This window comes from Sapajus apella, unplaced genomic scaffold, assembly GCF_009761245.1.
Source record: "Sapajus apella isolate SASKATOON/1434 unplaced genomic scaffold, GSC_monkey_1.0 scaffold15, whole genome shotgun sequence".
NCBI classification, from domain to species: Eukaryota; Metazoa; Chordata; class Mammalia; order Primates; family Cebidae; genus Sapajus; species Sapajus apella.
In genome coordinates this window covers 584,189-611,273 of record NW_022436955.1, presented here as the reverse complement: position 1 = coordinate 611,273, position 27,085 = coordinate 584,189, and the positions used below count along the sequence as shown (strand labels likewise).

The window sequence follows — 27,085 nt, the reverse complement described above, 5'->3', positions numbered from 1 at the left end:
TAGCTGGGACTACAGGCACGTGCCATCATGCCCAGCTAATTTTTTTGTATTTTTAGTAGAGACGGGGTTTCACCATGTTGACCAGGATGGTCTCGATCTCTTGACCTCGTGATCCACCCGCCTCGGCCTCCCAAAGTGCTGGGATTACAGGCTTGAGCCACCGTGCCCGGCTAAACTTTTTATTACATGTAAAATTGGTAATTAATTTAAAAATGAAATGGAAGCAGTGATTATATAAGAACTTATAAATAATGAATTCTGTTTTATTTTAGCCTTGTTTGCAGTCCCTAAAAATTATAAGCTGGTAGCTGCACCATTGTTTGAATTGTATGACAATGCACCAGGATATGGACCCATCATTTCTAGTCTCCCTCAGCTGTTGAGCAGGTACAGAAAGTTGAACATTTTTTGGTTCATCTATATTAACTGTCAAATTAAAAATATTCTGAGCCACTTGAGAAGGTATAGTTCGTGAATTTTGGTCTTTAAGGAAACTAAGTAAGCTGATAGACTCTTAGGTCATGTGCAAGCCATAGGTTAGTTGTGACTGACCAATAGTGTTCCCAGACTCTTACATTTTGGCATGACATTCCAGTATTTGTGCAGCTGCTCTTCCCTGATTCTGATATTCTCAAGAGTTAAGGTTGATGTCTTTAGTCAAAGAAGAGATGATTAAATAGCAGTCAACAGTATGTAAATATGAGTGGAGTTGTCTGTATAAAAATGTGGCAAATTGAATTTCTTGGTGTAATATATTCTCTTTGCTTTTTTGAAACTTGAGGCTTACTATATTTTGGCCCAAATTGGGCGTGTGGGATTAGGTCCTGAACTTTTACGTGGGGTTTGAATCTTTAGACAGAGTGATAAGAAATGCAGTTTTTTAAAAGTTCACTTGTACTGATTGAGGTCTTCATTAGAGCCAGCCATAGATAGGAATTGCAGAATAACATGGCGGTTATGAATGTAGATTCAGCAGTCAGTGTTTGGATTTGAATCCCAACTTCAATACTTGCTGACAGTGTGACCTTGGACAAACTATTATACCTATTTGCCTGTTTCTTCATCTGTAAATGGAATAGTAGTCTCTACTTCAGAGGATCGTGAGGACCAAGTGAAATTATACATATAAAATGCTTACAACAGTGCCAGTAATCTGGTATGTACTTAATAAATGTTAGTGATATTGGCCTTTTGTGAAAGCTTATTGAGTATGAAATTGCTCTTTCTACTTCATCACTAATCAGACGTTATCTTTTGCCCCTCCACTTTGGCCTTCTGGTAGGTTGCAAGTTGAAATGCATATGGGGGAAAAAGAGTCATATTATTTATTCAAACACCTAGTTGTCAAGTGCAGGAACTGTGCTGAGTAGTCAGAGTATAAGGACATGTAGAAACTTTTCCTGGGTCTTCAAGGAACTTATTAGTGGATAATTAATCAAATTTACAGTCTTAAATTTTTTTATTATAAGTGTTCAGCAACAGTGTTTTTAATGCATAAGGTGTGACCAGTGAGAGAAAATTGGTATAGAAAATGCCAAACGTGGTAAAAAGACATTTGAAGGGGGAAAAAAAAGACATGTTAAGGGAGGGTAGAAACATCCAGATAAATTTCTTTATCTAATGTGGAAGTATGTGAATAATACTGTCTTTAATAAAGTTATTGTTCTTTTTAAAATTCAGGTTCAATTTTATATACAACTGAATTCCTGCGCAGTGGAGAAGTTAAAGGAGCCGCTTGTCTCTGTGAGCACAGCTATACACAGTGTAGAATAAATGTGGTAGAAAAGTTTTTTTGGTTTTATCTCTTTTGCGATCCCTAAATTGCCACCTACTTTCTATTGTTTCAATGGTAAAATTAATATGAAGAACTAGATAGTGGTGTAAACAAATGTGATAATGTTTATTTACTTTTGGTTCTACTCATACTTTTTTGTAGAACATTAAAAAAAATGGACTTCCTTTTAAATTTTAACTTTTCATTAAACTTCTACAATTCTTATAGGTGAGGATCATCTCCCCACCCCCCACCTTAGGCTGGTGAATGTTAACAACACAGTGACAGGTTTAGGTCAGTCAAGTTTATTGGACCCTTGCTTTGATACCATTCTTGGGCACATACTCCAAGAGTGTATTAGATTTTTGTGATGAAGAGCTTCCATTACTTTTGAAAACTTTGTCTGATTGAGTCCAAGGTACAACTCCTAAGTGAGCTGTGTTACAGAGATCTCCCAGTACAATTCACTTACTGACCAGTAAGTACATTTTATAACCATTCAGGCCTTGGTTTGCAAGCAACGGACCTTAAACATATCAGAAACTATTAAAATTGGCTAAATCAGCAATCATAGGAATTGGTGTAAGAAGAGACTCATTTAGAGCTCAGAATTTTCTTCACATAATGGGGGTATTAATTGTTTGAGCTGTTGTGAAATTATGTGTCTTATTCTTAAAGCCATGGTAAAAATAGTGATCTGTGAAGGAAATTTCTAAAAGTGGATGTATTAGGTTTTGAACTCTGAGATTGCATAAATATTCAATGAACTTGAAGTTATATACATAGAGAAGAAAATTTGGTGTTAGCAAATGACAGCCTTCAAAAATATTTTGTAATGATGTGAATCCACCGAAAACTGGGGGCAAGGCAGAGGACAGATTTTGTCAGCATAAGGAAAAAATACCAAATTTTAAAAACTTCTTAAAATACCGATAAATTTGGATCAAATTTGAGGGAATAAAAAATATTAGAGCAAAGGAGTTTGCTGGTTGTGTCATTATTTAATGATCAAAGTATAGCTTGTATGCTTTATTACAGACTTGTTGACTATAGGCTTAATATAAACAAAAGTCTTGCCAGATGCAGCTACTTAAGAAAAAAAAGATTTTTAATAGAAATGAACTTTTGATTAGTTCTTAGATTTTTATGATGCCAATCACAGGGCTATTTTCCTGAATATTGCTTGATGTCAAAGGTATATTATACTTCAGGAAATCAGGCTAAGTGTAGCAAAGCAATTATATTCATAAACACTCTAGCTTTTTAGTTGGGGTCATGCCGAACCCTCACGTGGTTGTTAAGTAGTGACTAACTAACTGTGCATGTTCTTAGTGGTAGGTGAGTACCAGTCTCCATGACCAAAAATGTTCCGATTTCCTTTGAAAAAGCCACTAGTTCTGTGAATTGTCCTTTTCCTTCCTGCCCCTAACAGTTCTGCCCCTCTAGCCTACATTAGCATGTAATGTGTTTCGCTGGTAACTCATTGATTAGCTGCATCCTTCAGCTGTTCCTTTAGATTGGGGAACAAGACCTTTAGATTGGGGGAAGTGGAGATGAAGATAGGTTGTTTCAGCTCACCTTCCATAATTGCTTCTGAGTGAAAAGCTACAGCAGCCACATTTCAGATGCTCACTTTTGCAATTTGGGGAGGGTGGAGAGAGTTAGATTGTGTGTTTTATAAAGTGCTCTTAATAAGGAGTGTTTGATTTGAAGTTATCTGATTCAAGGCCACTAATGTTCTTTGTAACTTAAGCTTTGACCAAGAAATTCTTCACTTCTTCCTACTTCTTCACTTCTTCCCAATATACTATATGTGAGCCAGTCATCCATACACTAAGGTCTAGTTGACAAAAACCTTTGATTCAGGATGGCTGGGTTACTAACCTTGGAATGTAAGAGATCTGATTTTGAATGTAAAATTCATAACATAAATGGAAGTATTAAAAACTTTTTGCTCTGGTGAGTTACAGGTGAATCCCAATAATTTGTTTTTGGTTTTCTGATGGAAATAATGGAACTAGGGGAAATTAAATCTGGTAGGTGTCTACAGTATGAGAAGATGGTATAGGGTACTGTTTTAACACTAAGCTCTTTTGATATGTGAGGTCTACAATTCCAGAAACTGCATTCCAAATCTACATACTAAATGCTGAATCATTTTTAAATGGGCTCTTGATTAATAAACCCATATTTTTTGGTGCCTCCTATGTTGTACATTTGTCTAAAGTGAAAGCTCTCTTTTGCATTGTAAAACTACAGTATATATATCATCTTATTTTCCCTGAGTAATCCAAGTATAGTGCATATTCTTTGTAAAACTACTAAATGACACTGGAAAATCTTTAGTAGATTAGCGGGAAAAAACTAAAAAGTTTTACACAATTGTCTGTGGTTACGTTTAAGGTGGACTTTCCCTTTGGAGAAGAGTGATTTGTTTTTTTGCTGTGTGATGAAGACCATTGTGATTTTTTTTTAAGTAGATAATAGTTAAAATGGCATAATAATTCTGCACTTGAATTTGTACTGTTAACAGCCCATTTGGAAGATTTTTAAACTTTTTATTGTCTTGTAACTAGCATTCAGTTATTATTTTGGATATTTAGGGGTTTCATTAAGTTAGTAGTGTATTTGGACAAAGTGTAACCAAATTAGCCAGTCTGTTTCTTCCATGTTTAATTAGAAGTGAGAGGTAGACGTACTTCAAATTCAGCAGGCCAGCAAGCAATTGGCTTTAAATTCCCTTTCTTAAATGTTGTGACTCTTATGCTCTTGGCTTTTTAACGACTTTATTTTTAAAGTACTTGCCCAGTCACTTGAGATGAAATGCTTGGGGTAGCTTTTCCATCCTCAAGTAATGTTTTTACTAGTTCATAGTGTTTGGAACAGTATGTGCCAATCACTAAGACTGATTCAGAGTTTGCAATTTTGTATGTTTCATTGCCAAAGAAGGCTTAGTGGTTGTTGACTGTAGTATAAGTCAGCTTTCTGTAGAATAAGATTGGATTTTCCCATACTTACTCCACTTACACATCACTGATTATTTGGGGTAAACTGGACTCATTTCAAGCAGTTTGCCTTTGTTGTTCAAATAAGTGATGAGAAACCTAATACTGTAATTTGACTTGAGCCATAAAATACATTTTAATATTAGTTGGTATTATATTTATTAAGCTTGTTTTTGTGGAAAAACTAAAACCTAGATGAGTCTAGATTAAGCCAATTTAGGTGTATTTTGTAATTTAGTGATGGATCATATCGTAAAATAGAGATAAGTTGGGAAGATATATTGATTATGCTGTTCTGTTGAGGGAAAGGTCATGTATTTGGAAATTTAAACTTTTGGTTATTGTGTTGACATAGTATACAAGCCTCATTTATAGCTTGGCTTTGAGAACTTTTCTGGTATTACGTTTATGGAAAATGTATAAAGGAAACAAGTTTTGGTTATATTTTTATATTTGTAAAGTAAAAGTTTGGTTAAAAATGATCACTGTTCTTTTTTTATTTTATTGTCATTTCAATAAAAAATATTTGAAAGAGAATGACTCTGTGATTGTTTTGAGATAATCCTGTATGTGTGGCTGCTGACCCTACTGTGCTAGTGAAAATCTTGCATGGTTTTTCTTCTTTGTGAGTGGCTGCGGGCCTTTAGGTAAGAGACAGCTTAGCGTAATAGCAAGGGCCTGATGACCTGGGTCATTGATGTTGCCCTCTCCTTGTGCCCCACACACTCCCACCTCTCATTGTGTGTTAGCAGTGTTTTTAGCAGACTTAGTTTCCTGCGGTGTGAAGGGGTCACTAGATTTGGAACATGAAGGCAAGAAGTTAGAAGTTGCTACACAATTTGTGTTGTTAACTGTGTGTAGTCCATATTATTGGGGACTGAGTTTCTGAGTTTCCTCATCTGCAAAGAGAGTGTTGATTCCTTTAGTTGTTTTCTCAAACTTGCCTGGAAGTCATAATGTTCTATGACACACTCCATGCTTGCTGCATATGTAATACTGGATAATTCAATGTCATGTCAAATAGGAAGTTTACCCAAAATATGGGAATATATGTGTATCTGATAAAACTGTAGCCTTTCAGCCTTTATATCTGAACAGAAGTTTGAAACTTGATAAATTGAAAGGTTTTTCTGAAAACTTCACCACTTGTGTATTTTATAGCAGGCAGCAAAGATCTATGAAAAATAAATATGAAAGAAAAGCTACAAATGGAAATGTATCAGTTAGTTTTTCCTCTAAAAACTTGAAGAGTTGGTTATTTTTCCCTTTGCCAGATTTAGCTGTGGAACATACTGGTCCAGTTGATGAAACACTAGCATGTTATGGGAGTACATTTAGAGCTACTGGACTAGAGAGTGAAGTTCAGCTTCTAGGATTTGAGAATCTTAAGCAACAACAAAGCCACTCAGCCTATCTCACATGATGGTGAAAATCAAATGAAGTCATGAATATGAAAGGACTGTAGATATCTTTAAAATGAAAATAGCATTGTATCTAAGTATGAATCTTTTTTTTTTTTTTTTTGAGACGGAGTTTCACTCTTGTTACCCAGGCTGGAGTGCAATGGCGTGATCTCGGCTCACCACAACCTCCACCTCCTGGGTTCAGGCAATTCTCCTGCCTCAGCCTCCTGAGTAGCTGGGATTACAGGCACGCGCCACCATGCCCAGCTAATGTTTTGTATTTTTAATAGAGACGGGGTTTCACCATGTTGACCAGGATGGTCTTGATCTCTTGACCTCGTGATCCACCTGCCTCGGCCTCCCAAAGTGCTGGGATTACAGGCTTGAGCCACCGCGCCCGGCCTAAGTAGGAATCTTACTCCACACAAACGGATTTGTCTGAAATAATTATTCCCTTTAAGTCAAACCAAGTCAAACACCATACCACAAAGATGGCAGGAAATTCAGTCTATCAGTCATAATGGATGTGAAGGACCTGTTTGAAGTCTCACATCTAGATTTAAGGCATAGTGGTATTCTGAAATGAAGGTAGTGGTGAAGGCAGAGCTCTAGCTTTCATCATGGACTCTACTGATTCTTGTCCAAGCAGGACCAGCCTCTCAAAAGTCTGATACTGTCATCTGTCTGCCATACTTGGGGCTCGGGACACAGCTGACAGGTATATGCTGATCCAGTTTCCCCAAGCACATTAAGCATTCATCCGTCTTGGGTCCTGCCTCCTCCCCTGGTCCTCTCATGGAGTAAGATGCAATTCCTAAAATGTCCTTCCTTGAGACAATGATTTGTGCAAAGTACCTTCTTGGAGTGGGAAAGGTAAAAATAATGGTAGAAAAATTGTTAGTTCTAGTAAAAGATCCAAATGCAAATCATTTAATTTTTTTTTAAAAGCCAAAAAAAAAAAAAAACGTATATAGTTGGGTTAATTTCCCCTGTTCATATGAAGTTTCAGAAAGTTAAGCTTCTAAAAGTTTAATAAGGGCACATCTATTAACAGCAGCCTGTTTCTAATAATGACAGGTCAAATTTGGTTGGTGATAGTTTAAAACTGTTGTGGCTAGGATTGAATAAAGATTGCCAGTTAGTGGTTTAAAAGTTACCGTGGCTCAGATCTTGACTTGCAAAGTAGAACACTTCCCTGGAAAATTACAATATTTTTTCAAAATAAAGCTTTCATTTATTTTACTGATAAAGTTTAAAGTTTGGCATTTTAATCGAATGGCTGTGGGAAGAGAACCAAAATGAATTCAAGTCTAGTATTCATGTAGACCTTGTATTTAAAAAATGCATGTTTGCAGAGGTAAGACCACTCCCTGTCCCAGTAAAGCCAAATATTCATCAAAGACTGTTTAGCAATTGCAACAAAAACACCCTTTAACAAGATGTTTCTAAAAATTCCAAAGTGGATGGTAAGCCTAAGAGATCTTTTGTTTTCTAGTTAATAGACTTTTAGAATAGGCATGAAACAGACCTTGAAAGATAATTTAGTCCTTTAGGAAGTTTGGAAAACTACAAATATTTAGGACAGAGCACCTACTATGGGCTAGGAACTATTAAGAGGCCTTGGGGATGCAAGAGGAATGAAACTCTCATGGTAACACATTTTTTTTCCTTTGGTAACAGCTTATTGAGATACAGTTCACATACTGGGAACTATTTGAAGTGTACAATTCAATGATTTTTCAATTCAGAGTTGTGTGATGATCACCTCAATTATACATTTTTATCACTTCAAAAACAAACCTATCCCAGCCAGTGGTTCACACCTGTAATCCTAGCACTTTGTGAGGCCAAGCTGGGAGAATCACTTGAACTCAGGAGCCACAGACTGGTCTGGACAATATGGTAAGACCCCGTCTACAAAAATTAAAAATTAGCCAGGTGTGGTGGCATATTCCTGTAATCCCAGCTACTAGAGAGACTGAGGCACGAAGATTTCTTGAGCCCAGGAGGTGGAGGCTGCAGTGAGCCATGATCGTGCCACTGTACTCCAGCCTGGGCCACAGACACTGTCTCTTAAACCTGCACCCTTTATCACCCCCTACTGCCCTGTCCTCCCACCCCTAACAACCATCAATCTAGTTCTGTGTTTGTTTATGTACTTGCCTATTCTGGGCATTTCATATCAATGGAATCACAGCACGTGGATCCTTGTGGCTGTCTTCTTTGACTTAGAACCAGTTTAAGGTTTGTCCATATTGTAGCAAGTATCAGTTCATTTTTAGGGCCAAATAGTTCACTGTATGGATATACATATATCCACTCATCACTCGGATGGACATTAGCGTTGTTCCCATCTTTTGATTGTTATAATAAGTATAAATATTTGTGTACAAGTTTTGTGTGGAGGTATGTTTCCATTTAGAGTGGAATTACTGGGTCAAAGGGTCACTTTTGTTTGAGGAAAGGACAGATTATTTTCCAAGACAGCTGCACCATTTGACATTCACTTCTGGTGTATGAGGGACACATTTTTATTTCCTGCTAAATCAGGTTCATTTTTTAGTTTCCGCTGGAGGTTACTAGTAAACAGCAGAAACTTGAAAGACTGTTTATTAATATTCTTTCTTCTGGGGTTTCGGGGACCAGGGAAGCTGCTCGGCCCCTAGGAGTGCTCGGGGTAACCTGCTTTGGAGGGTTAATGCGGGGGCAAGTGGCTGGCGGCCTGGTGGCCGGGGTTTCCCGCACCCTGAGGCCCGGCCCGCCCGTCAGCGCCTGCGGGCTCGAGTGACGCCGGCGCCGCGGCGGGAGCAGGTGTCCTTTGCCTCCGCGGACCCAGCCGAGCCGGGGTGCCGGCGGCGGATTATGCTGGGTGCCGGCCCCCGGGGCCTGAGGGCCGGGCCTACGGCCACGAGGCGGCGGCGCGACCGCTGGGGGCGGGGGACGAAGGCCGCGCCCCCGCGACCGTCCCGCCCGCGTCCCGCTGGGGGCGGCGGCCTGCCCCGAGCCCGCCGAGGCTCTTCCGCGCCGGCAGGGGCAGCAGCGGGAGCGGCGCGGGGCGGAGCGGCGCCAGCAGCCAGCAGCTACCCTGCCTGGCCCGGCGCGGCGGCAGCGGCGGCGGCTGCGGCAGCGACGCCAGAGCCCGTGGGCGCTGTTCGCGAGGCCGCCGCAGGGGCCCGGCCGCAGCACGAGGAGGCGTGGGGGCCGGAGGCCGCCGCTGCCGCCATGCCGCTGCTCTTCCTCGAGCGCTTCCCCTGGCCCAGCCTCCGCACCTACACGGGCCTCAGCGGCCTGGCCTTGCTGGGAACCATCGTCAGCGCCTACCGCGCGCTCAGCCAGCCGGAGGCCGGCCCCAGCGAGCCGGCCCCGCTAACGGCCTCGCTGCAGCCCGAGCAGCCGGTGCCCGCCGGGCCCAGCGCCGGGGGACCGCGGGCCCGCGACGTGGCCCAGTACCTGCTTTCTGACAGCCTCTTCGTGTGGGTGAGCGAGGCGGCCCGGCCCGCGGGGCAGGCGCGGGGGCGGGAGTCCGCCGCGTCACCCTTTATCTGCGGGGGGCGTGGTGGGTGGGCCTAGGGGCCCCTCCGCCAGGGACCCCCGAAGGCGAACGCCTGGGGGGCGCGGCCTTGCCTGCGGGAGCGTAGACTAGGGAGAGGGGTGAGGCGCTGGGCGGGGGGACATAGGGGGGGCACGAGCGAGAGGAACGACGCGTAGGGTTGCGAAGAGGAGGCCCGGAGGGGCAGGGCAGGGTTGGGGGCTCCGGGAAGGGGGTTGGGGAAGCGGCGGGTGAGGGTCTGCGCCGGGGCACTGGCCGGGCCCGGAGCAGGGGAAGGGGTTAAGCGGCAGTGGGGAGGAAGGGGCCGGGTTTTCTGAGGAACCCTGGGGAGAAACTAGATTTCAAAGGGTAGGTTCAAGGGGAGGTCGGGCCCTGGGAGTGCGTTACCCCGAGGGTTGGACGAAGTGGAGGGAAGTTGAAAGCCTTTCCCACTTAGTCAAGCATGGGATTGTTGTTAGCGGGTTTCCTTTCGACAAAGAGAAGGCAGAGAGGAGGATTCAGACGTTGTGTATGCGGGAATTTTCGGCACTAGCGTGTGTTTCGACATTCCCTTTAGTGAGAGACCGTCTCCCACAACTTTTTTGCCACTTCCCATATTCGACTGTCCCCTTTGGGAGCTGTTCAATAAAACAAAAACGAGACCAACTGTGCTTCCTTTTCTGCTGCCTTTACCTGATGATTCATGACAGTTTTCCTTTGATGTCTGAACGCAGCAAAACATTCGCAGTGTCAAGAGGCAGCCCATCATTTTAACTGAATGTTTCTTATTTGAGGATCTATTGTAACACAAAGTTGCCAGGTTGTCTGTCCCTGCGAGATAAGCAGCATTGATAAGGCACACATGCTGGTTTTGTTCCTTACAACAGATAATTTCAGACTGAGCAGAACAACGGTATTTTGGCGAGAGAATTTTGCTTTCACCTTGGCCTTGAATACTTGTTATATAAACCCCACAGTGATCAGAAAAGTTACTCTAGGATTGAAGGTCTCATTTGGATTTGCTGTGGCTTCCTGGATCTTGTCTCCTTGCAGGTTCCCATTTGGGTTTGAGAGTAGGCTGTAAATGACTGAGAGATTAATATTCCAAGTTGATAGGATGATATGCAACTCATTTGTTATAATTAGTCCCACTGTGCTTCATTAGAAAGCAGTGGGATTTATGGACTCTGTGGGCTGTGGATTAAGTCTCCTGGTCCTTCTGATGGAGAGTTTAGTAGAAGGCAGTGAAGAGTGAAGTTCTACTGCTGTGTAAAGCTGAACTTTATGGTCCCAGAGAAGGGAGAAGAGGAAGAACTCAACATCTCTTGCTTAATTTCAAATCTGTTTTTGCATTTGAGTTCGCAGGTAAACAACTTACAGTGATGTGGAGAGTGTTTTTGCCAAATGTTAAGATTATAATGTAGTCTCTGACATTTTTTAAGTGTAAGATATAAATTAGCCTTTGAGAAGGAACCCTTATTTTATTTACGTAACAACACCGGTATTGGCCGGGCGCGGTGGCTCAAGCCTGTAATCCCAGCACTTTGGGAGGCCGAGGCGGGTGGATCACAAGGTCAAGAGATCGAGACCATCCTGGTCAACGTGGTGAAACCCCGTCTCTACTAAAAATACAAAACATTAGCTGGGCATGGTGGTGCGTGCCTGTAATCCCAGCTACTCAGGAGGCTGAGGCAGGAGAATTGCCTGAACCCAGGAGGCGGAGGTTGCGGTGAGCTGAGATCGCGCCATTGCACTCCAGCCTGGGTAACAAGAGTGAAACTCCATCTCAAAACAAACAAACAAACAAAAAAAACACTGGTATTGTTTAATGGTTCCCCCCTTTCCAAGACTTTCTTTTGGTAAAAGCCATGCTCAGATTCTAAGGTTAATACCTCTTCCGAAAACATTACGTAAAGGCTGTTGATTTTTCTGTGATGATGTTTACTTTTTAGGACATTTCTTTTTCTTCAAGCATTTTCAGTAGAGGTCTTACCTCAGGCCGGTTTATCACTTCTGGCTCTCCGCTGACGATGTTTTCATTTCTCAGTTGATCCTGTGCTGTCTTCCATCTTTCCTCTGGGGTCTCCACGTGTTTATTTTGGCCTGCCTTGGTTTTTCAGATCCTCCTTGTGCTCACTGTGAGTTTGTCTCATCACTGAGTGTATATGTAGTTTCTCCTTTAGCAGCTGGGTAGAAGTGACAATCTCAAAAGCCTTCCCCAGTGGTGGGACAGATAAGATTGTTGAGTGGATACTGTATGTGTTGGTGTCTTTATCAACTGGATCCTCCTTGCGCCCTCCCCCAGTTCTACTGAATTCAGATTCAACTTTTTCACAAACACTGCCTGGCAAGGCCAACCAAGACAAAACAGACTGAGCCTTCTGCCAGTGCAAGTGCTGCTAGATATGGTTTAACATATTGGAATTCCTAAGACTTATCTTTGTAGAGCCCAGTTTAGAATAATATTGGTCTGATAACATCACAGGAGGTTTTGATGAACTAACTCAATTTAAAACCTTTTGAAGGTGTTATTTTGGGCACTCTGGAGGACATATCTGTGAACAAGAAACACTTTCCCCTACCCTCAGTAATATGGCAAAATTTGATAAGTGCTAATAGATAAACAAAATGAAGTGGAGTTTGGAGGAAAAAGAAAGGAATTGTGCCTAAGGACGGGTTCATGGAAGGTGGTGTTTGAATCAGCTTGGAAGGTGGGAAGGGTCTCAATCAGCAGCAGTGGGTATTCCAGATAGAGAAACCAGCAAGTGGAGCTTGGTCTGGCGTGGGGAGGACAGTGCTGGGCACGGCCAGAGCGGTCCAGAAGCTGGGCTGTTATATTACAAATCTCTTGAATCTTCTGATTTAAGAGGGAAGTTGAGAAGGTGAAGAGGATACCTGGGGTGAAGGAGGTGGCGCAGGGGGCTCTGCTGTGAGAGGAGGAGGTGAGCAACCCCTTTGAAGGTTTCTTTCTTAAAGTGTGGATCTCTGGCAGCCTGGTGTGTTGTCATGGGGGCACTTGTAAAGTATAGTTTCCCTGAGGATCCATTTCAGAGGGAAAGGTGGAGCCTTGGAATCTTCATTTTAGTGAATGCCCTGGGTGATTGGAGGGATCACTAGTGGTTGAAAAACTGATCTAGGAAGAGGCTAGGATATGGGGTCATGTAACCTTGACCTTGCCTGCCCTACCGAGTGTGGACAGTATTTTGTGGAGTGTGAGAAGCCATTGATAAGGTTTGAGTGGTGGTGGGGCATGGAAGAGTGGCAGTGCTGTCATGATTTTTGTTTTTTAGAAGATAGTCTGGGAGCAGTATGGAAGATAGATTTATATAAATTGGGAAGAGGATGGGAGATCTGGTGACCTAAAACTTCCAAGGAGGCCTCTCCAGGTGGGCCCTCAGGCATGACATTGAGAATGGATTTAGTAGTTGGGGGCTTCAGGGTTTTTACTCTAACAAGTACGTGGGTTTGACCTGTTCATTTGTTTCCCCATGTCTTTCTAGAACTTCGATCCTAAAGTTTCATTCGAGATGGATTTTTATTTTGTTATTCATTTCTAGGCTATTTTACATTGCTCAGATAACGCTTCCATTAAGCTGCCTCTTTTGGTTCATTCTAGCATGGTTTTGGATTGTTCGGGTGTTTTGGCTTTTTTTTTTTTTATTCTTACTCGTTACTTTTATTATTTCCCTTTTCTGCTTTCTTAAATATCTTCTAAAATTCTAAGAGCAAGACGGTAAGTGGGGAAATAGGTATACGAAACTAGTGTCAAGGTTCTGACTTAATTATGCAAATAATATTATTTAAATAGAACTCTCAAGGGGATAAATAACCACCAGCAAAAGTGGATAAAAGTGAATTGACTATTTAGAACAGGGATTGGCAAACTTGCAGCCTATTTTGGCTAGGCCTATTTTTGTCTTAACAGCTAAGAATGGCTTTTATATTTTAAAAGGGTTGTAAAACAAGTTAAATAAATTAAGGAAGTCGCAGAGCCTAAAATATTAACCATCTGAGAGCACTTTAGAGAAAGACTGGCTGACTCCTATTTTAAAGAAACTATTTTCACATTATTATAAACTTAAGGCTGGGTTCAGTGGCTCACACCAGTAATCTCAGCAGTTTGGGAGGGGGAGGCTGAGGCAGAGGCAAGAGGTAGGAGGATTGTCTGAGGCCAAGGAGCTGCTTAGGAGCCTGGGCAACATAGGGAGACCCCCTGTCTCTACAAAAAATAAAAATAAAAAATTAGCCACCACTATAGTCATGTTAAAATAGGCTCTTTAAAATAGGAGTGAGCCAATTTTCCTCTGAACGTGCTCTCAGATGGTGAATATTTTAGGCTCTGCAACTTCCTTATTTACTTAGTTTTACAACCCTTAAAAAATATAAAATACCTGCTTCTAAAATTCTAAGAGCAAGGCATGTAAATGGAGAAATAGAAATATGAAACTACTGTCAAGGTTCTGACTTAATTATGCAAATTGAGCATAGTGGCCTATGCTGTCATCCTAGCTATTTGGGAGGCTGAGGAAGGAGGATCATTTGAGCCCAGAGGCTCAGGGTTACAGTGAGCTGTGATTGTGCCATTGCACTTCAGTTTGGGCCAGAGTGAGACCCTGTCTTAAACAAAAAACAAAACTTAAGAGCTGCAGGTGACTTCCTAGGTTTGAGTCTTTATAAGTTAATGATTTCAAGGTATATGAGAGAAAAATGTTAGGTCCAGAAATGTTGGGCAGCTGAAGGAAAAAATACTAAACTCATAAATAATTGGGTGGGAGCGTAGATAAATTAAAAATAAAAGGAATGCCTTCCAGGTGTGGGAGAAGGTGACTGCTATTTGAGCACCCTAGTCCTAGGCATGTTTTGCATGAGAACTCTCATCTATTTCCCTAGTATTGTTAAAGGAGGAACACAGTGGTCATCTATGTGATAAGGGGGAGTGTGTGCATGTTTGTATTATGTGTTCGTGTCTGGGAGCCTGCAGAGAGGTGACAATATGTGGATTGTCCTTAAAGGGAGGGAACTACCAAATGGTGGGGGGCACAGGGTGCTGGCCTAGGCAGGAATCGGATTAATATCCAGATTGACCATGTCTTGGAAACAGTTCCTGGTAGTTTAATCCCATGTCTTTGCAAGCTCATAAATAGGTCCCCATTGGTGGCCAGCATTTTACAAGGTCAAAAACACCTGTAGGGTTACATGGTGATAAATGCACCTTTCTTTCTTTTCCTCCCAGGCAGTCCTAACAATTTTATAATTTAGTTTCTGTTTTCTCCAGTAGAAGAGTAGAACCATTCTGGAAGGGACATTTTCCTGCCAGGCCTTGCAGTGAAGGGAATTAACTTTGAGGTTGAGTAAGTCAAGGTTGCTGGGATCGTTACTGTCTGACCTGCTACATTCTGTCCAGGGACAAGTAAAACTTGTTTTTATTTTGTGTAGACTGGAAAAAAAAGGCATATGGTGAGTTTTTAAAAATGATTTGAAGTTTTGACAGCACTATAGCTATAAGAAACATTCTGAAATGTTGTAATACGGTTGAATTTTTCTTTTTTTTTTTTTTCTGAGACAGAGTCTTGCTCTGTTGCCTAAACTGGAGTTCAGTGGTGCGATCTTAGCTGACCGCAACCTCCACCTCCTGGGCTCAAGCGTTTCTCCTGCCTCAGGCTCCCAAGTAGCTGGGATTACGGATGTGTGCCACCACGCCTGGCTAATTTTTTGTATTTTTAGTAGGGATGGGGTTTCACCACATTAGCCAGGCTGGTCTTGAACTCCTGACCTCAGGTGACCCACCTGCCTTGGCCTCCCAAAGTGCTGAGATTATAGACATGAGCCACCACGCCCAGCTGTAGTTGAAATACTGTGCTATAACAGGCGAACTTGTTTTGGTTTGTTACTCATCAGTTTGTCATCATATGGTGAGAAAAATGATGTGGAATTTCAGAACTAGTCAGATTAGTTTAGTAGATTCTAAACTTTTAAAAAAAAATTTAAAAATAGATAATGCATGCTCAGGATATAAAAGCTAAGGGGTACAGGCCTGGGATGGCGGCTCACGCCTGTAATTATAGCACTTTGGGAAGCAGAGGTGGGAGGGTCACCTGAGGTCAGGAGTTTGAGACCAGCCTGGCCAACATAGTGAAACTTGTCTACTAAAAATACAAAAATTAGCTGGGTGTGGTCGCTCATGCCTGTAATCCCAGTTACTCGGGAGGCTGAGGCAGGAGAATCACTTGAACCTGGGAGGTGGAGGTTGCAGTGAGCTGAGATCACACCATTGCACTCCAGCCTGGGCAACAGAGCCAGATTCTTATGTCCTTCATATACATAGCCTGAAGGAAGTTTCATTTTTCCCATAGGGACTCTGGGTAAACTGTTGTAAGCCTGCATTTTGACTGCGATTCATCACATGAGGTCAAGTGGAATTTTCCACTTGTGGCACCATATTGGTGCTCAAAAAGTTTTGGACTTTGAAGCATTTCAGATTTTGGATTTTTGCATTAGGGATGCTCAGTTGTGTTTACAGTTTTTCAAGCTTTTGTTAACTGAAATTGGGAAGCTTTAGGTATGACACAATATTATTTATTTATTTATTTGAGACAAGGTCTCACTCTGTTTCCCAGGCTGGAGCAGTGCAGTGGCACAGTCACAGTTCACTATAGCCTTGACCTCCTGGGCCCAAGAGATCCTCCCACCTCAGCCTCCTCAGTAGCTGAGACTACAGGTGCATACCACCCCACCAGGCTGTTTTGTATCTTTTGTAGAGATGGGGTTTCACTATGTTGCCCAGGCTGGTGTTGAATTCCTGAGTTCAAGCAGTCCCCTGGACCTTGGCCTCCCCAAGTGCTGGGATTAAAGAGTTGAGCCACCATGCCCAGTCCGTATTTGTAATTAACATATAATAATTATCATTAAGGCATTTTTCCTTAAATAGACAAATAGTTATTAATAATCATTAAGGTGTTTTTAAAATCTTTGTTGATAATCTTAAAATAATTTTTAGTTGCTTTTAACCCTTTGTAGCTTTGGCTACAAAGTTCACAACAGCTTATCTCCTTTTTACATAATTTCTCTTTTTAGTATCAGTATACTTTCTCAAGGCTTTTTTTTTTTTTTTTTTCCTGTTTAGCCATGTTAATTTTCAGATCTTCATTTAAATTAAAATAGGAAGCGGTTGTCTATGGGTGATGGGATTATGAGAGACTTTTACCTTTTCTTTGATAAATTAAAGATATACATTTTTTATACTTTATTTTGAACTCAGAGACTTTTATTTAGGCCGGGTGCAGTGGCCCATGCCTGTAATCCCAGTACTTTGGGAGGCCGAGGTGGATGGATCACTTGAGCCCAGGAGTTCGAGACCAGCCCGGGCAGCATGGTGAAACCTTGTGTCTACACAAAAATACAAAAATTAGTGTGGTAGCTCACACCTGTAATCCCAGCTACTTGGAAGGCTGAGACAGGAGAATAGCTTGAACCTGGAAGGCGGAGGTTGCAGTCAGCAGAGATTGAGCCATTGTACTCCAGTTTAGGCAACAGAGTGAGGCTGTCAGAAAAAAGCAAAACCAAAAAACAGACCTTTATTTTAAAAAGTTTGAGAAATAATGAATAATACTTTATTTTTTGTTTGATAACTTAGGATGAGTGTGAGAGTGCTATTTGGAACAGAGAAATGTTTCAGCGACCCTATATTTGTTTTTTTTCTCCATCATTACTCTCGTAGTAACCTGCTTGGCCTTCTGTTAAATTGCTTACTATGTTCTATCTCTTGTAGGTTCTAAAAGCTCTTTGAGTTTAGGGTTCAGAGCTCTCTCATTTTGCTGATTTCCCACATGCCTTGAACAAGTGCTAAATGTGTTGCATTCATTTTTACAATTCATATGCCTACATGTAAAAATAGGAAGAATCCTTTTAAGCAATTGTGTTGTAATTAAGTTGGGGCATGTTTGGCTAGGGGATGTGACGTGAAGGGTTGTGGTTTTTTTCTTATGACATTTCGCTTAGTTAGTGTGGCTGAGATTGACTGGTTAGATCACAACAAAGGTGAGTCTTTTTAGCATCTATTTCATCACCTTAAAAATGAACATTTTAAGTTACCTGAATTGTTTTTCCTTTTTAAAAAATTTTATATATTTTTCAGTAGGGACAGAGTTTTGCTGTGTTGCCCAGGCTGGTCTCAAACTCCTGGTCTCAAGCAGTCCTCCCACCTTGGTCTCCCAAAGTGCCAGGATTACAAGTGTGAGCTGACCAGGCTCCTGGTAGCAATCTGGATCGTTTTGAATAGGCCTGTTGCACAAATTAGGATATTTGGGGGAACTAGTTTGGGCTTTTGTTCCTGGTTGTTTGAAGGATTTAAGTACCAAAACAGTTTATTTTTTCAGCAGAACTATTTTTGTTTTGAGCCTTTAAAAATATATTACATACTTCCTTGGCCCATCAGACAGAAAGAATTGTAATCATTTGTAATGAATCAGGGCTGCCTTTAAGTGTTCTCCCAAAGGAGGGGTGGTTGGAGGTACTAAGTAACAGACCCTGAGGAGATCTCAGGGATCTTCTTTCTTAAATTACTCTCCTCTATCCCCTTTCTTTCTTATTTAAAATTATCACTTGCTTTTATAAGTAGAGGGAAGAGTGACTTGGCAAAGGTAATATGGTAAATTTAGTGAGTCAAAGGCAGAAGCAGCTTGACTGAATTGGAGTTCCTTTTCAATTGCTCTCAACAAGTCGTCTTTACTGTCTTTATCAAGGTCCTTTTGGCTTTTGGGGGCTATTCAGAGTAATGTGATACCCCACACTAATCTCTTGGTTGGGGACAGCCAACTCTTCCATTTTGTAAGCATTAAGATTGGTTGTGTAGGTGTAAGGATATTCATCACTTAGGGCTTTTTTTTTTTTTTTTTAAGTTTTCTCATAGACTGTTGAAGAAGGCCTTGGTTTTACATTGGCATCCCCAGGTTGCCTTTCATCTCTTAGCCCCTCTCACCAATTTTTGTTTTTCTTCTGTTTTCCCGATTCTACCACACTACAATGCCACACAACCTTTACTTCAAAGCCAACGCCAAGCATGAAGAACATTTATCTTTTGGTTGAAAGACTTTTCCATTGCAATAAATGTTAAAATATTCTCTCTCTATATATATTTTGGTTATTAGTTCCTTATAATGAGACTTTTTTTGTGATCATCCACACTCATACCCTTATCTCCTGTTTGTTTGGTAAGACAGAATCTCTGGGTGCTGGATTTTATTCTTCATGGTAACTTCAATTTCTAGAATAGTTTTCTTGAAGGCTACCAAAAATAATGTCAGAAATGAGGTACTTGGGAGGGACCTGTAGTTTACAAGTTTCATATAGTTTTGCACATGTAGTACAAAGTGTGCACACAATTCAGTTAAGGCTAAAACATGAGGTGGCCTGCCGGAGGGTGTAGGGTATATATTGGTACAAGTGCTGTGACTTAGCTGTTGAGCTGGTGCCTCTCCTCCCAATCGTCATCCCTACACCCACTGGCCAGAACAGTGTGTGCTTTCAGATATTACTTATCTTGCATTGGGAGACAAACAGAAAGACTCACTTGTCACTGGAAATGATGGCTGGATTCTTAATATGAGATTTTTAGAGCTGCTTTTATTTTTCAGCAGGAGGAAATAAACTTCCTTTCTCTGATTTGTGTACAGGTTCTAGTAAATACTGCTTGCTGTGTTTTGATGTTGGTGGCTAAGCTCATCCAGTGTATTGTGTTTGGCCCTCTTCGAGTGAGTGAGAGACAGGTAAGTCTACACTGAAAGGATGGATTCTTGTGACTAGATTTTTTTTTTTTTTTTAAACTTTGTGTTTTTACGAATTCAGATGTGTGGAAAAGTTCCATGAATACAATGTATCCTTTATCCAGTGTTTTGTTCTAGTTGCTTTAATATTCACTTTTTATTTATACATACTTTTTGTTTCTGAGTCATTTGAAAGTAAGTTGTGGACATCATTACCCTTTTGCCCCTAAATACTTCAGTGTGTATTTTCTAAGAGCAAAGGCATTTTTACAGCACAGTGATTAAAATTAGGAAATTTAACATTGATAAACTACTTTGTCTAATCCACAGCCCATATTCAGTGTAGCCAAGTTGTCCAAATATTGTTTTTTATAGCATTTTTTTCTCCGTGACTTTTAGGAATGTTGTTTTTAAAGAAGCCTAGATTGGTTTCGTTTTGAATGATCATAAATGTTACCCCATAGAATGTGGGTTCTTTTCCAAAAGAATTTACCAGGAGATTCTGTGGAAAGGTAAATTAAGAATCACTGTTTTATAAGCATAAAATTAGATGATTTGTTCTTGTTTTAGGTGAGATTGTCTGACATTGGGAAGTGACGCTCAGAATGGGGAGGGGACACTTTCAATGAAGAATTATGCCACAAGCATGCTATATAGATTGGCAGTTCCCCAAGGATTTAGGTGGGAAGGGTGTAGAATGGTTTTTTTTTTTTTTTTTTTTTGAGACAGAGTCTTTCTCTGTCACCCAGACTGGAGTGCAGGGTATGATCTCAGCTCATTGCAACCTCCGCCTCCTTGGTTCAAGCACTTCTGCCTCACCCTCCCAAGTAGCTGGGGATTACAAGCGTGCACCACCACACCTGGCCAGTTTTTGTTTACAATCCATATTCAGTGGACTGAATTTTAATAGAGACTGAATTTTTAGTAGAGACATGGTTTTACTGTGTTGGCCAGGCTGGTCTTGAACTCTGACCTCAGGTGATCCACCTGCCTTGGCCTCCCAAAGTGCTGGGATTACAGGCATGAGCCACTGCGCCTGGCATGGTATGTTTTAAAGTAAGAATTTAGAACTGGCCTTCAAAATCTCAACGTAAGAACAAAACTGTTGTATTCTATTTTATCCCAGTGATAAGACACAGGAACCTACTACATGAAAAGCACAACAACAGATTTACTTTGTGTTCAAAGTGCAGTGTTCATTCTCTCTTTACTTAACCCTTTTCAACCCAAATCTCGTTTTGTAAAATCAGCTGAAGTCCTAGTTTAGAGCTGACACGTGTTACTCAGTGGTTGAGCCCTTAAATGCCATTGTGAGCAGGACTATTTTGTTTTCCAAGAGATTTTTTATTAGTTAGTGTTCAGTACTTTCTCCAGTATCAACTCTAGAGGTCTCCCAGATAGGTTCTAAATGCTGCTTTTTTGGGGGGTAGAGGGTCGGGGGAAAGACAGGGTCTTGCTCTGTCACCCAGGCTGTAGTGCAGTGGTGCAATCTCTGTTCACTGCATCCTCAACCTCCTGGGTTCAAGCAATCCTCTCATCTCAGCCTCCTGAGTACCTGAGACTACAGGCACGTGCCACACCTGGCTGATTGTTTCGGTATTTATAGAGACGGGGTTTTACCATGTTGCCCAGGCTGGTCTCAAACTGCTAAGCTCAAGCAATCCGCCCGCCTCAGCCTCCCAAAGTGCTGGAATTACAGAAATGAGCCACCACAACCAGCTTAAATGCTTCTTTTGATACTTCAAGTTTTCCTTCAAATTTTTGATTTGTAGACCAGAAATTGGTCAGCCCAGGCAGGCTTGGTGGATTGATCTGGTACCAGTGGGCTATACTTTATTTTCCCTAAAAGTTTAGTTCTATCAGTTTGAAATTTATTTATTTATTTATTTTTGAGATAGAGTTTCACTCTTGTTGCCCAGGCTGGAGTGCAATGGCACGACCTTGGCTCACTATAATTTCCGTCTCCTGGGTTCAAGTGATTCTCCTGCCTCAGCCTCCTGAGTAGCTGGGAACACAGGCATGCGCCACCACACCTGACTAATTTTAGTGGAAACGGGATTTATCTATGTTGGTCAGGCTGGTCTGAAACACCTGACCTCAGGTGATCTGCCCGATCTCGGCTCACTATAATTTCTGCCTCCTCCCTCCTAAAGTGCTGGGATTACAGGCATGAGCTGTCCAGGTTGAAATTTACAGAAAGTATGATGTTTACTTATAAGTATTTTGGGGATTTTTTACTAGATCAAGAAGTGATTATAATGAGCATATTTGTTATCCAGCTACACTTTTGGTTTTTCCAGCATTGGTCGTATCTTCCCTGCTGTTCTATATTGGCTTATTTTATGTTTAATGTCATCCAGTAGCATCAGTGAAGAACCTTTTTGAGTTAGAACTCTCTAGAATTGACATAGGTTTGCTCTGTGGGTGCTTAAAGTTCTAGAAATAGAGTCATGCTGGAGGCAAAGACCTCGAATATCTAAAATGATTAAGTGGAGGCTTAGAGCAAGGAGGTTTTTTGATTTTTTTTTTTTTTTTTTAAGTGCTTAGTGCCTGTTATGGTACTTGAGCCCAGGAGTTTGGGGCTGCAGTGAGCTACAACTTGGCCACCGTACTCCAGCCAGGATGACAGAATAAGACTCTGTCTCTTTAAAAAAAAAAAAGTATACTTAGAGTCATGCTTCCATTCTTACTCTCTTCACTCGGTTCTCCTAGATGGCTTGATAGTCTACTTTAACATGTGGGGGAATTGTATCCTCCTTATTGCGCTCTTTTTTTTTTTTTTTTTTTTTTTTGAGACAGAGTCTAGCTCTGTTGCCAGACTGGAGTGCAGTGGCGTGATCTCAGCTCACTACAACCTCCACCTCCAGGGTTCAAGTGATTCTCCTGCCCCAGCCTCCTAAGTAGCTGGGACTACAGGCATGCGCCACCATGGCCAGCTAATTTTTGTATTTTGAGTGCAGACGGGGTTTTACCATATTGGCCAGGATGGTCTTATCTCTTGACCTCGTGATCCTCCCGCCTCAGCTTCCCAAAGTGCTGGGATTACAGGCGTGAGCCACTGCGCCTGGCTGCTCTCTTTTATTTCATGGTTAGTGAAGGTTTTTAAAACTGGAAGCCCTCAGTGTAAAAGAGTACAGTCAAGCAGATATGCATACACACTACCCATACTTACATGACTGCTTTGGAAATTAGGTAGATTTTACTTATTATAAACCATAAAAACATTTGTAATTTTTTATTTGACAGTGCTGAAGTAACTCATACAAAGATACATACAAAAATACTCATCACAATTTTTTTTTTTTTTTGAGACAGAGTCTTGCTCTGTTGCCCAGGCTGGTGTGCAGTGGCATGATCCTGGCTCCCTGCAGTCTTCACCGCCCAGGTTCAAGCAATTCTTGTGCTTCAGCCTGCTGAGTAGCTGGGATTACAGGCATGTGCTGCCACACTCAGCTAATTTTTGTATTTTTATTCGAGACGGGATTTACTCAGGCTGGTCTTAAAGTCTTGGGCTCAAGTGAGCCACACTCCTCTGCCTCCCAGAGTGCCGGGATTACGTGTGCGAGCCACCACGCCCAACCCTCATTATAATGTTTTTTTTGAATGGTGAAAATTTTAAACAGTTTCATTGTCTATCTTAAGCCATTAAAATGGTATACTGGCATATTCAGAGAATATTCATTGACATTGTTGGTAAGGTTCTCACAATACAACAGATGAAAGAAAGCAGTGTGCAAAAATTAATGTGTTTTGCACATAGGGAAAAGACAAGAAAATTCATAAAAATGTTAAGCCCTCATTTTTCATTTTCCTTGTACTTTGTATGCCCCATTTATTATGAGCTGACAAATGGTTGTGTTATGTTTTAAATTGAAGAACTTTTTTTTTTTTAAAAAAAAAAGGCTTATCTTTTTATTGTGTAAGAATCTGGAAGGTAGAAGTAGTAAAAATGATACCAATGGCCCTTACCATTCTTTTTCATTGTGCATGAAAAATATAAGCATTTTCTTCTTGTTTTTGAGACATGGTCTTGCTCTGTCGCCCAGGCTGGAGTGAAGTGGCACAATAATGGCTCACTGTAGCCTTGACCTCCTGGGCTCAACTGATCCTCCTACCACAGCCTCCTGAGTAGGTGGGGCTACAGACGTGCACCACCATGCCCAGTTAATTTTTGTGGATTTTTTTTTTTTTTTTTTTTGAGGTGGAGTTTTGGTCTTTTGCCCAGGCTCGAGGGTAATGGCGCTGTCTCAGCCAACCTCTGCCTCCCGGGTTCAAGAGATTCTCCTGCCTCAGCCTCCTGAGTAGCTGAGATTATAGGCGCCTGCCACCATTCCCAGCTAATTTTTTATTTTTAGTAGAGATGGGGTTTCTCCATGTTGGTCAGGCTGGTCTTTAACTTGTAACTTAAAGTGATTCGCCCACTTTGGCCTCCCAGAGGTCTAGGATTACAGGCATGAGCCACTGTGCCTGGCCTGTATTTTTTTTTTTTTTGGTAGAGACGGGGTTTCACCATGTTGTTTAGGCTTATCTCAAACTCTTGAGCTCAAGCTGTCCACCCGCTTCAGCCTCCAAAAGTGCTGGGTTTACAGGCATGAGCCACTGTGCCTGGCCTATTTCTTAATATGTAAGTTACTAAACTAATGTCACTATCCTTTTAATAGCCAAAATTCCATAATTGATTTAGGGTTACAGTTCAGAGCTTACAGATTACTTTCTGGGTGTCTTCTTCAGATGGCTGCTTTTTGTTTTTCCCTCTGTTTTCTTGAGGACAAGTGTTGGAAAGCCGAGTGCAGAATATATCTTCCGTAGAAGCCAGCTTTTGTTATGGTAACTTCTGTTAAATGGGGTAGGTATGATGATACTCACCTTCATAAACATTCTTCTTTTTTAGCATCTCAAAGACAAATTTTGGAATTTTATTTTCTACAAGTTTATTTTCATCTTTGGTGTGCTGAATGTCCAGACGGTGGAAGAGGTGGTCATGTGGTGCCTCTGGTTTGCTGGACTTGTCTTTCTACACCTGATGGTTCAGCTCTGCAAGGATCGATTTGAATATGTGAGTTTTTAGCCAAGCATTTTGCTTGCTTAGTCACACGTTTGCCAGCTTTGAATTGTGTAACATGAATGAGCCACAGAAGGCATGGTCCGGGTAGCTCACCTGGGAAGACTCCTAGATCAGGCCCCCATTACCTGTTTCTTGAAGAACTTTCTGCAGCAGCCAAGAGATGCAGAATTGATGTCTGCTAGGGAGCTTTCCTCCCAGCCCTGCAGTATATTACATTACACTTCACCTATGCAAACTGTTTTGATCACAGTGCAAGGAAACCTTGATGCATAAACGATAAAATCTGGTCTTTTCTAGATATTTTCTCCGTCTCCCTCCACTCACCCTGGTTCTCGGAGCTCTTCTTTCTGACTAGTTTATACGATTTCCACCCCTGGGCCAGGACTGAATTAGCTCCCTTAGCTTCCTTGGTTGCGTAAGTGAATTATTTTATATCTGGTACAAGATCTGAGCCACTTGGTTTCAGACCATAGCTGTGTGGGTGAACCCCCACCCATTAGTGACCTAAAGTAATCTCATGAGTCCCAGATAAGTGTGCACCTACAATGCTGCCCCTCAGTTAAAGCCACTCCAGGGCCTTGTTTTTCCCTGTCTGTACCCAGTCCACATGGACCTTGCACCTCTGTGGGAGTTAATCCCACTCTCAAAACCTTTATTTCTTTCACATTCAACCCTCATTTGCAGTCACAAACTGGAGCTTCTAACCTCCCAAACTGGTTTTTTTAAAAATCTACGCCTGCAACCTCAGGAGTTGCAGCTCCAGGCCCTCTTTTCAGGCTGTTGCCTCTACTTGCGTAATGCTGACATCACATTGTAATAGTGCTAACTCTGCGCCTGGATTGCATTTCAGTTGTCCTAGCCCGAACAGACTGGGAATGCCAATTTCAGGGAGGACTAGAGCAAGATTGAGAAACACAACAGAATAGGCACTGTCCTGAGTCTTGTTGAAGGTGAGAGGAGAGAGTTATATACCCTTGGAACATTGCTTCTAGAGGTTTATAATCCTAGTGCTAGGAAGATCCTTAGAGTAAGAGAGAGAAATATAATGCATACCTAAATTAAATGATAAGGATCTCCAAATATCAGCTCACGCTCATATTTGGGTTATTGTAGAATTGGACCATATAGTGATGGGATGCATTTCTGTGCTTAGCACAGAACCCGAAGCAGAGAAGCCAAGACTGACCTTGAATTTCTCAGTAAAGTTTAACACTGCCATGAAGAAGAATGAGCAGTTTCCCTTTGTGTGCATTTCAGCTTTCCTTCTCGCCCACCACGCCTATGAGCAGCCATGGTCGAGTCCTGTCTCTGTTGGTTGCCATGCTGCTTTCATGCTGTGGACTGGCAGCTGTCTGCTGCATCACTGGCTACACCCATGGAATGCACACCTTGGCTTTCATGGCTGCAGAGGTGAGATGCTGGACACAGGACTTGCTCAGATTGTGTTTCTGTCTGTTTTCAAGGAAGTTGGATGTTTGACAGGTTATTTTCACTCATGAAATGACGGGGATATTTGGTCTTAGTTTTAACAAGCATTTCAGTTCCTTTTTGTGTGTTGGGTACTGGTACTGAATGCTTTTATGTGGTATTTTATGTAATTCTTTCTTTACATGGGGTATAAATATGTTACAGAATAACGAATATGTAAACTGTATTCATCATTTTGAAGGAAAATCTGATCTATTCATGATTTTCCTCCGGCCAAAGGCAAAGTACTTTTACCCATAATTAGTATTATTAATTAAAAAATGAGATATTAGATAAAGTGAAGCTAACTGGCTAATATCAAAACACTAAGTTTAAACTAATTGGGAATTTTGTGGAGCAGAGTTAAAGTTTATTTCTGTTTGACAGCATTCACTTTGGAATACATTTAGTAGTATAAGTAAAATTAGAAAAGGAACAGTTAAATACATAATGTTAATTATGATATAATATTATAAATAAAATATAATAGTCCTAATATAAATAATAGGACATGTAATCTTAGTTGAATAGTATTCAATACAGAAAGTATTCTGTATATGAAAAATATACAACTGTATTTCATCTTGACACAAAATCTGTTGAAAAATCTATTTACACTGACTTATTTCCTTTGCTTTAGATATATTTTATTACAAAGCACCGTTAGAATAATACTATAGTATTATTTGCCGTTTTTGGTTCTCTGACTTTCAACTAATACAATACTAGTCCAAACTTTGACAAGTGTATACCTGAAAATAAACACATTTAACCTAGGCCTGTCAGGTCATACTATAGTATATGCTTTTATTTTAGCTAGTTACTGTTTATTCAAGATAATTTATCATATTACAGATTTGATATTTTAAAACATTTCTTATAGAGTTTCTCATGTAAAATGTTTTACTTATAAACAGGAATTTAAGCTCAAACATAAATAATAGTTTTATTCTACTAGATTAATAGGACTTTTTTCTTAATGAAACATGTCTTTTTTTTTTTTTTTAAGACAAGGTCTCACTTTGTTGCCCAGGCTGGAGTGCAGTGGTGCAACCTCGGCTCACTGCAACTTCCACCTTGT

At 41.2% G+C, this 27,085-nt stretch overlaps 2 protein-coding genes and 2 long non-coding RNA genes across 6 annotated transcripts in view; 3 read left to right on the top strand and 1 right to left on the bottom strand.

The window, feature by feature from the left end:
• Window positions 1-7,632, top strand: part of NUDT21 (nudix hydrolase 21) — a 25,432-nt gene extending 17,800 nt beyond the window's left edge. Inside the window, exon 6 of the mRNA XM_032283918.1 lies at window positions 7,567-7,632. Within this exon, the coding sequence (XP_032139809.1) occupies window positions 7,567-7,617 (51 nt within the window). The 3' untranslated portion in view covers window positions 7,618-7,632. The remainder of the gene's footprint in view (window positions 1-7,566) is intronic.
• LOC116555410 lies at window positions 225-5,316 on the top strand. The gene is made up of 2 exons (XR_004270523.1): window positions 225-387; window positions 1,681-5,316. It is a non-coding gene; the product is annotated as an uncharacterized LOC116555410 (long non-coding RNA).
• Window positions 6,476-24,738, bottom strand: LOC116555414. Its single transcript, XR_004270527.1, has 3 exons — window positions 24,663-24,738; window positions 20,460-20,463; window positions 6,476-6,504 (listed from the first exon to the last, which is right to left on the bottom strand). It is a non-coding gene; the product is annotated as an uncharacterized LOC116555414 (long non-coding RNA).
• Window positions 9,195-27,085, top strand: part of AMFR (autocrine motility factor receptor) — a 53,912-nt gene continuing 36,021 nt past the window's right edge. The window contains exons 1-4 of one of the 3 annotated variants that reach the window (XM_032283909.1): window positions 9,195-9,659; window positions 19,383-19,475; window positions 24,364-24,528; window positions 25,795-25,947. In XM_032283909.1, coding sequence (XP_032139800.1) covers window positions 9,405-9,659; window positions 19,383-19,475; window positions 24,364-24,528; window positions 25,795-25,947 — 666 coding nt within the window. In that variant the 5' untranslated portion in view covers window positions 9,195-9,404. Of the gene's footprint in view, window positions 9,660-9,753; window positions 9,834-10,493; window positions 11,077-19,382; window positions 19,476-24,363; window positions 24,529-25,794; window positions 25,948-27,085 lie in introns of those variants that run through there. The other 2 variants (XM_032283911.1, XM_032283910.1) reach the window with 2 other exon arrangements.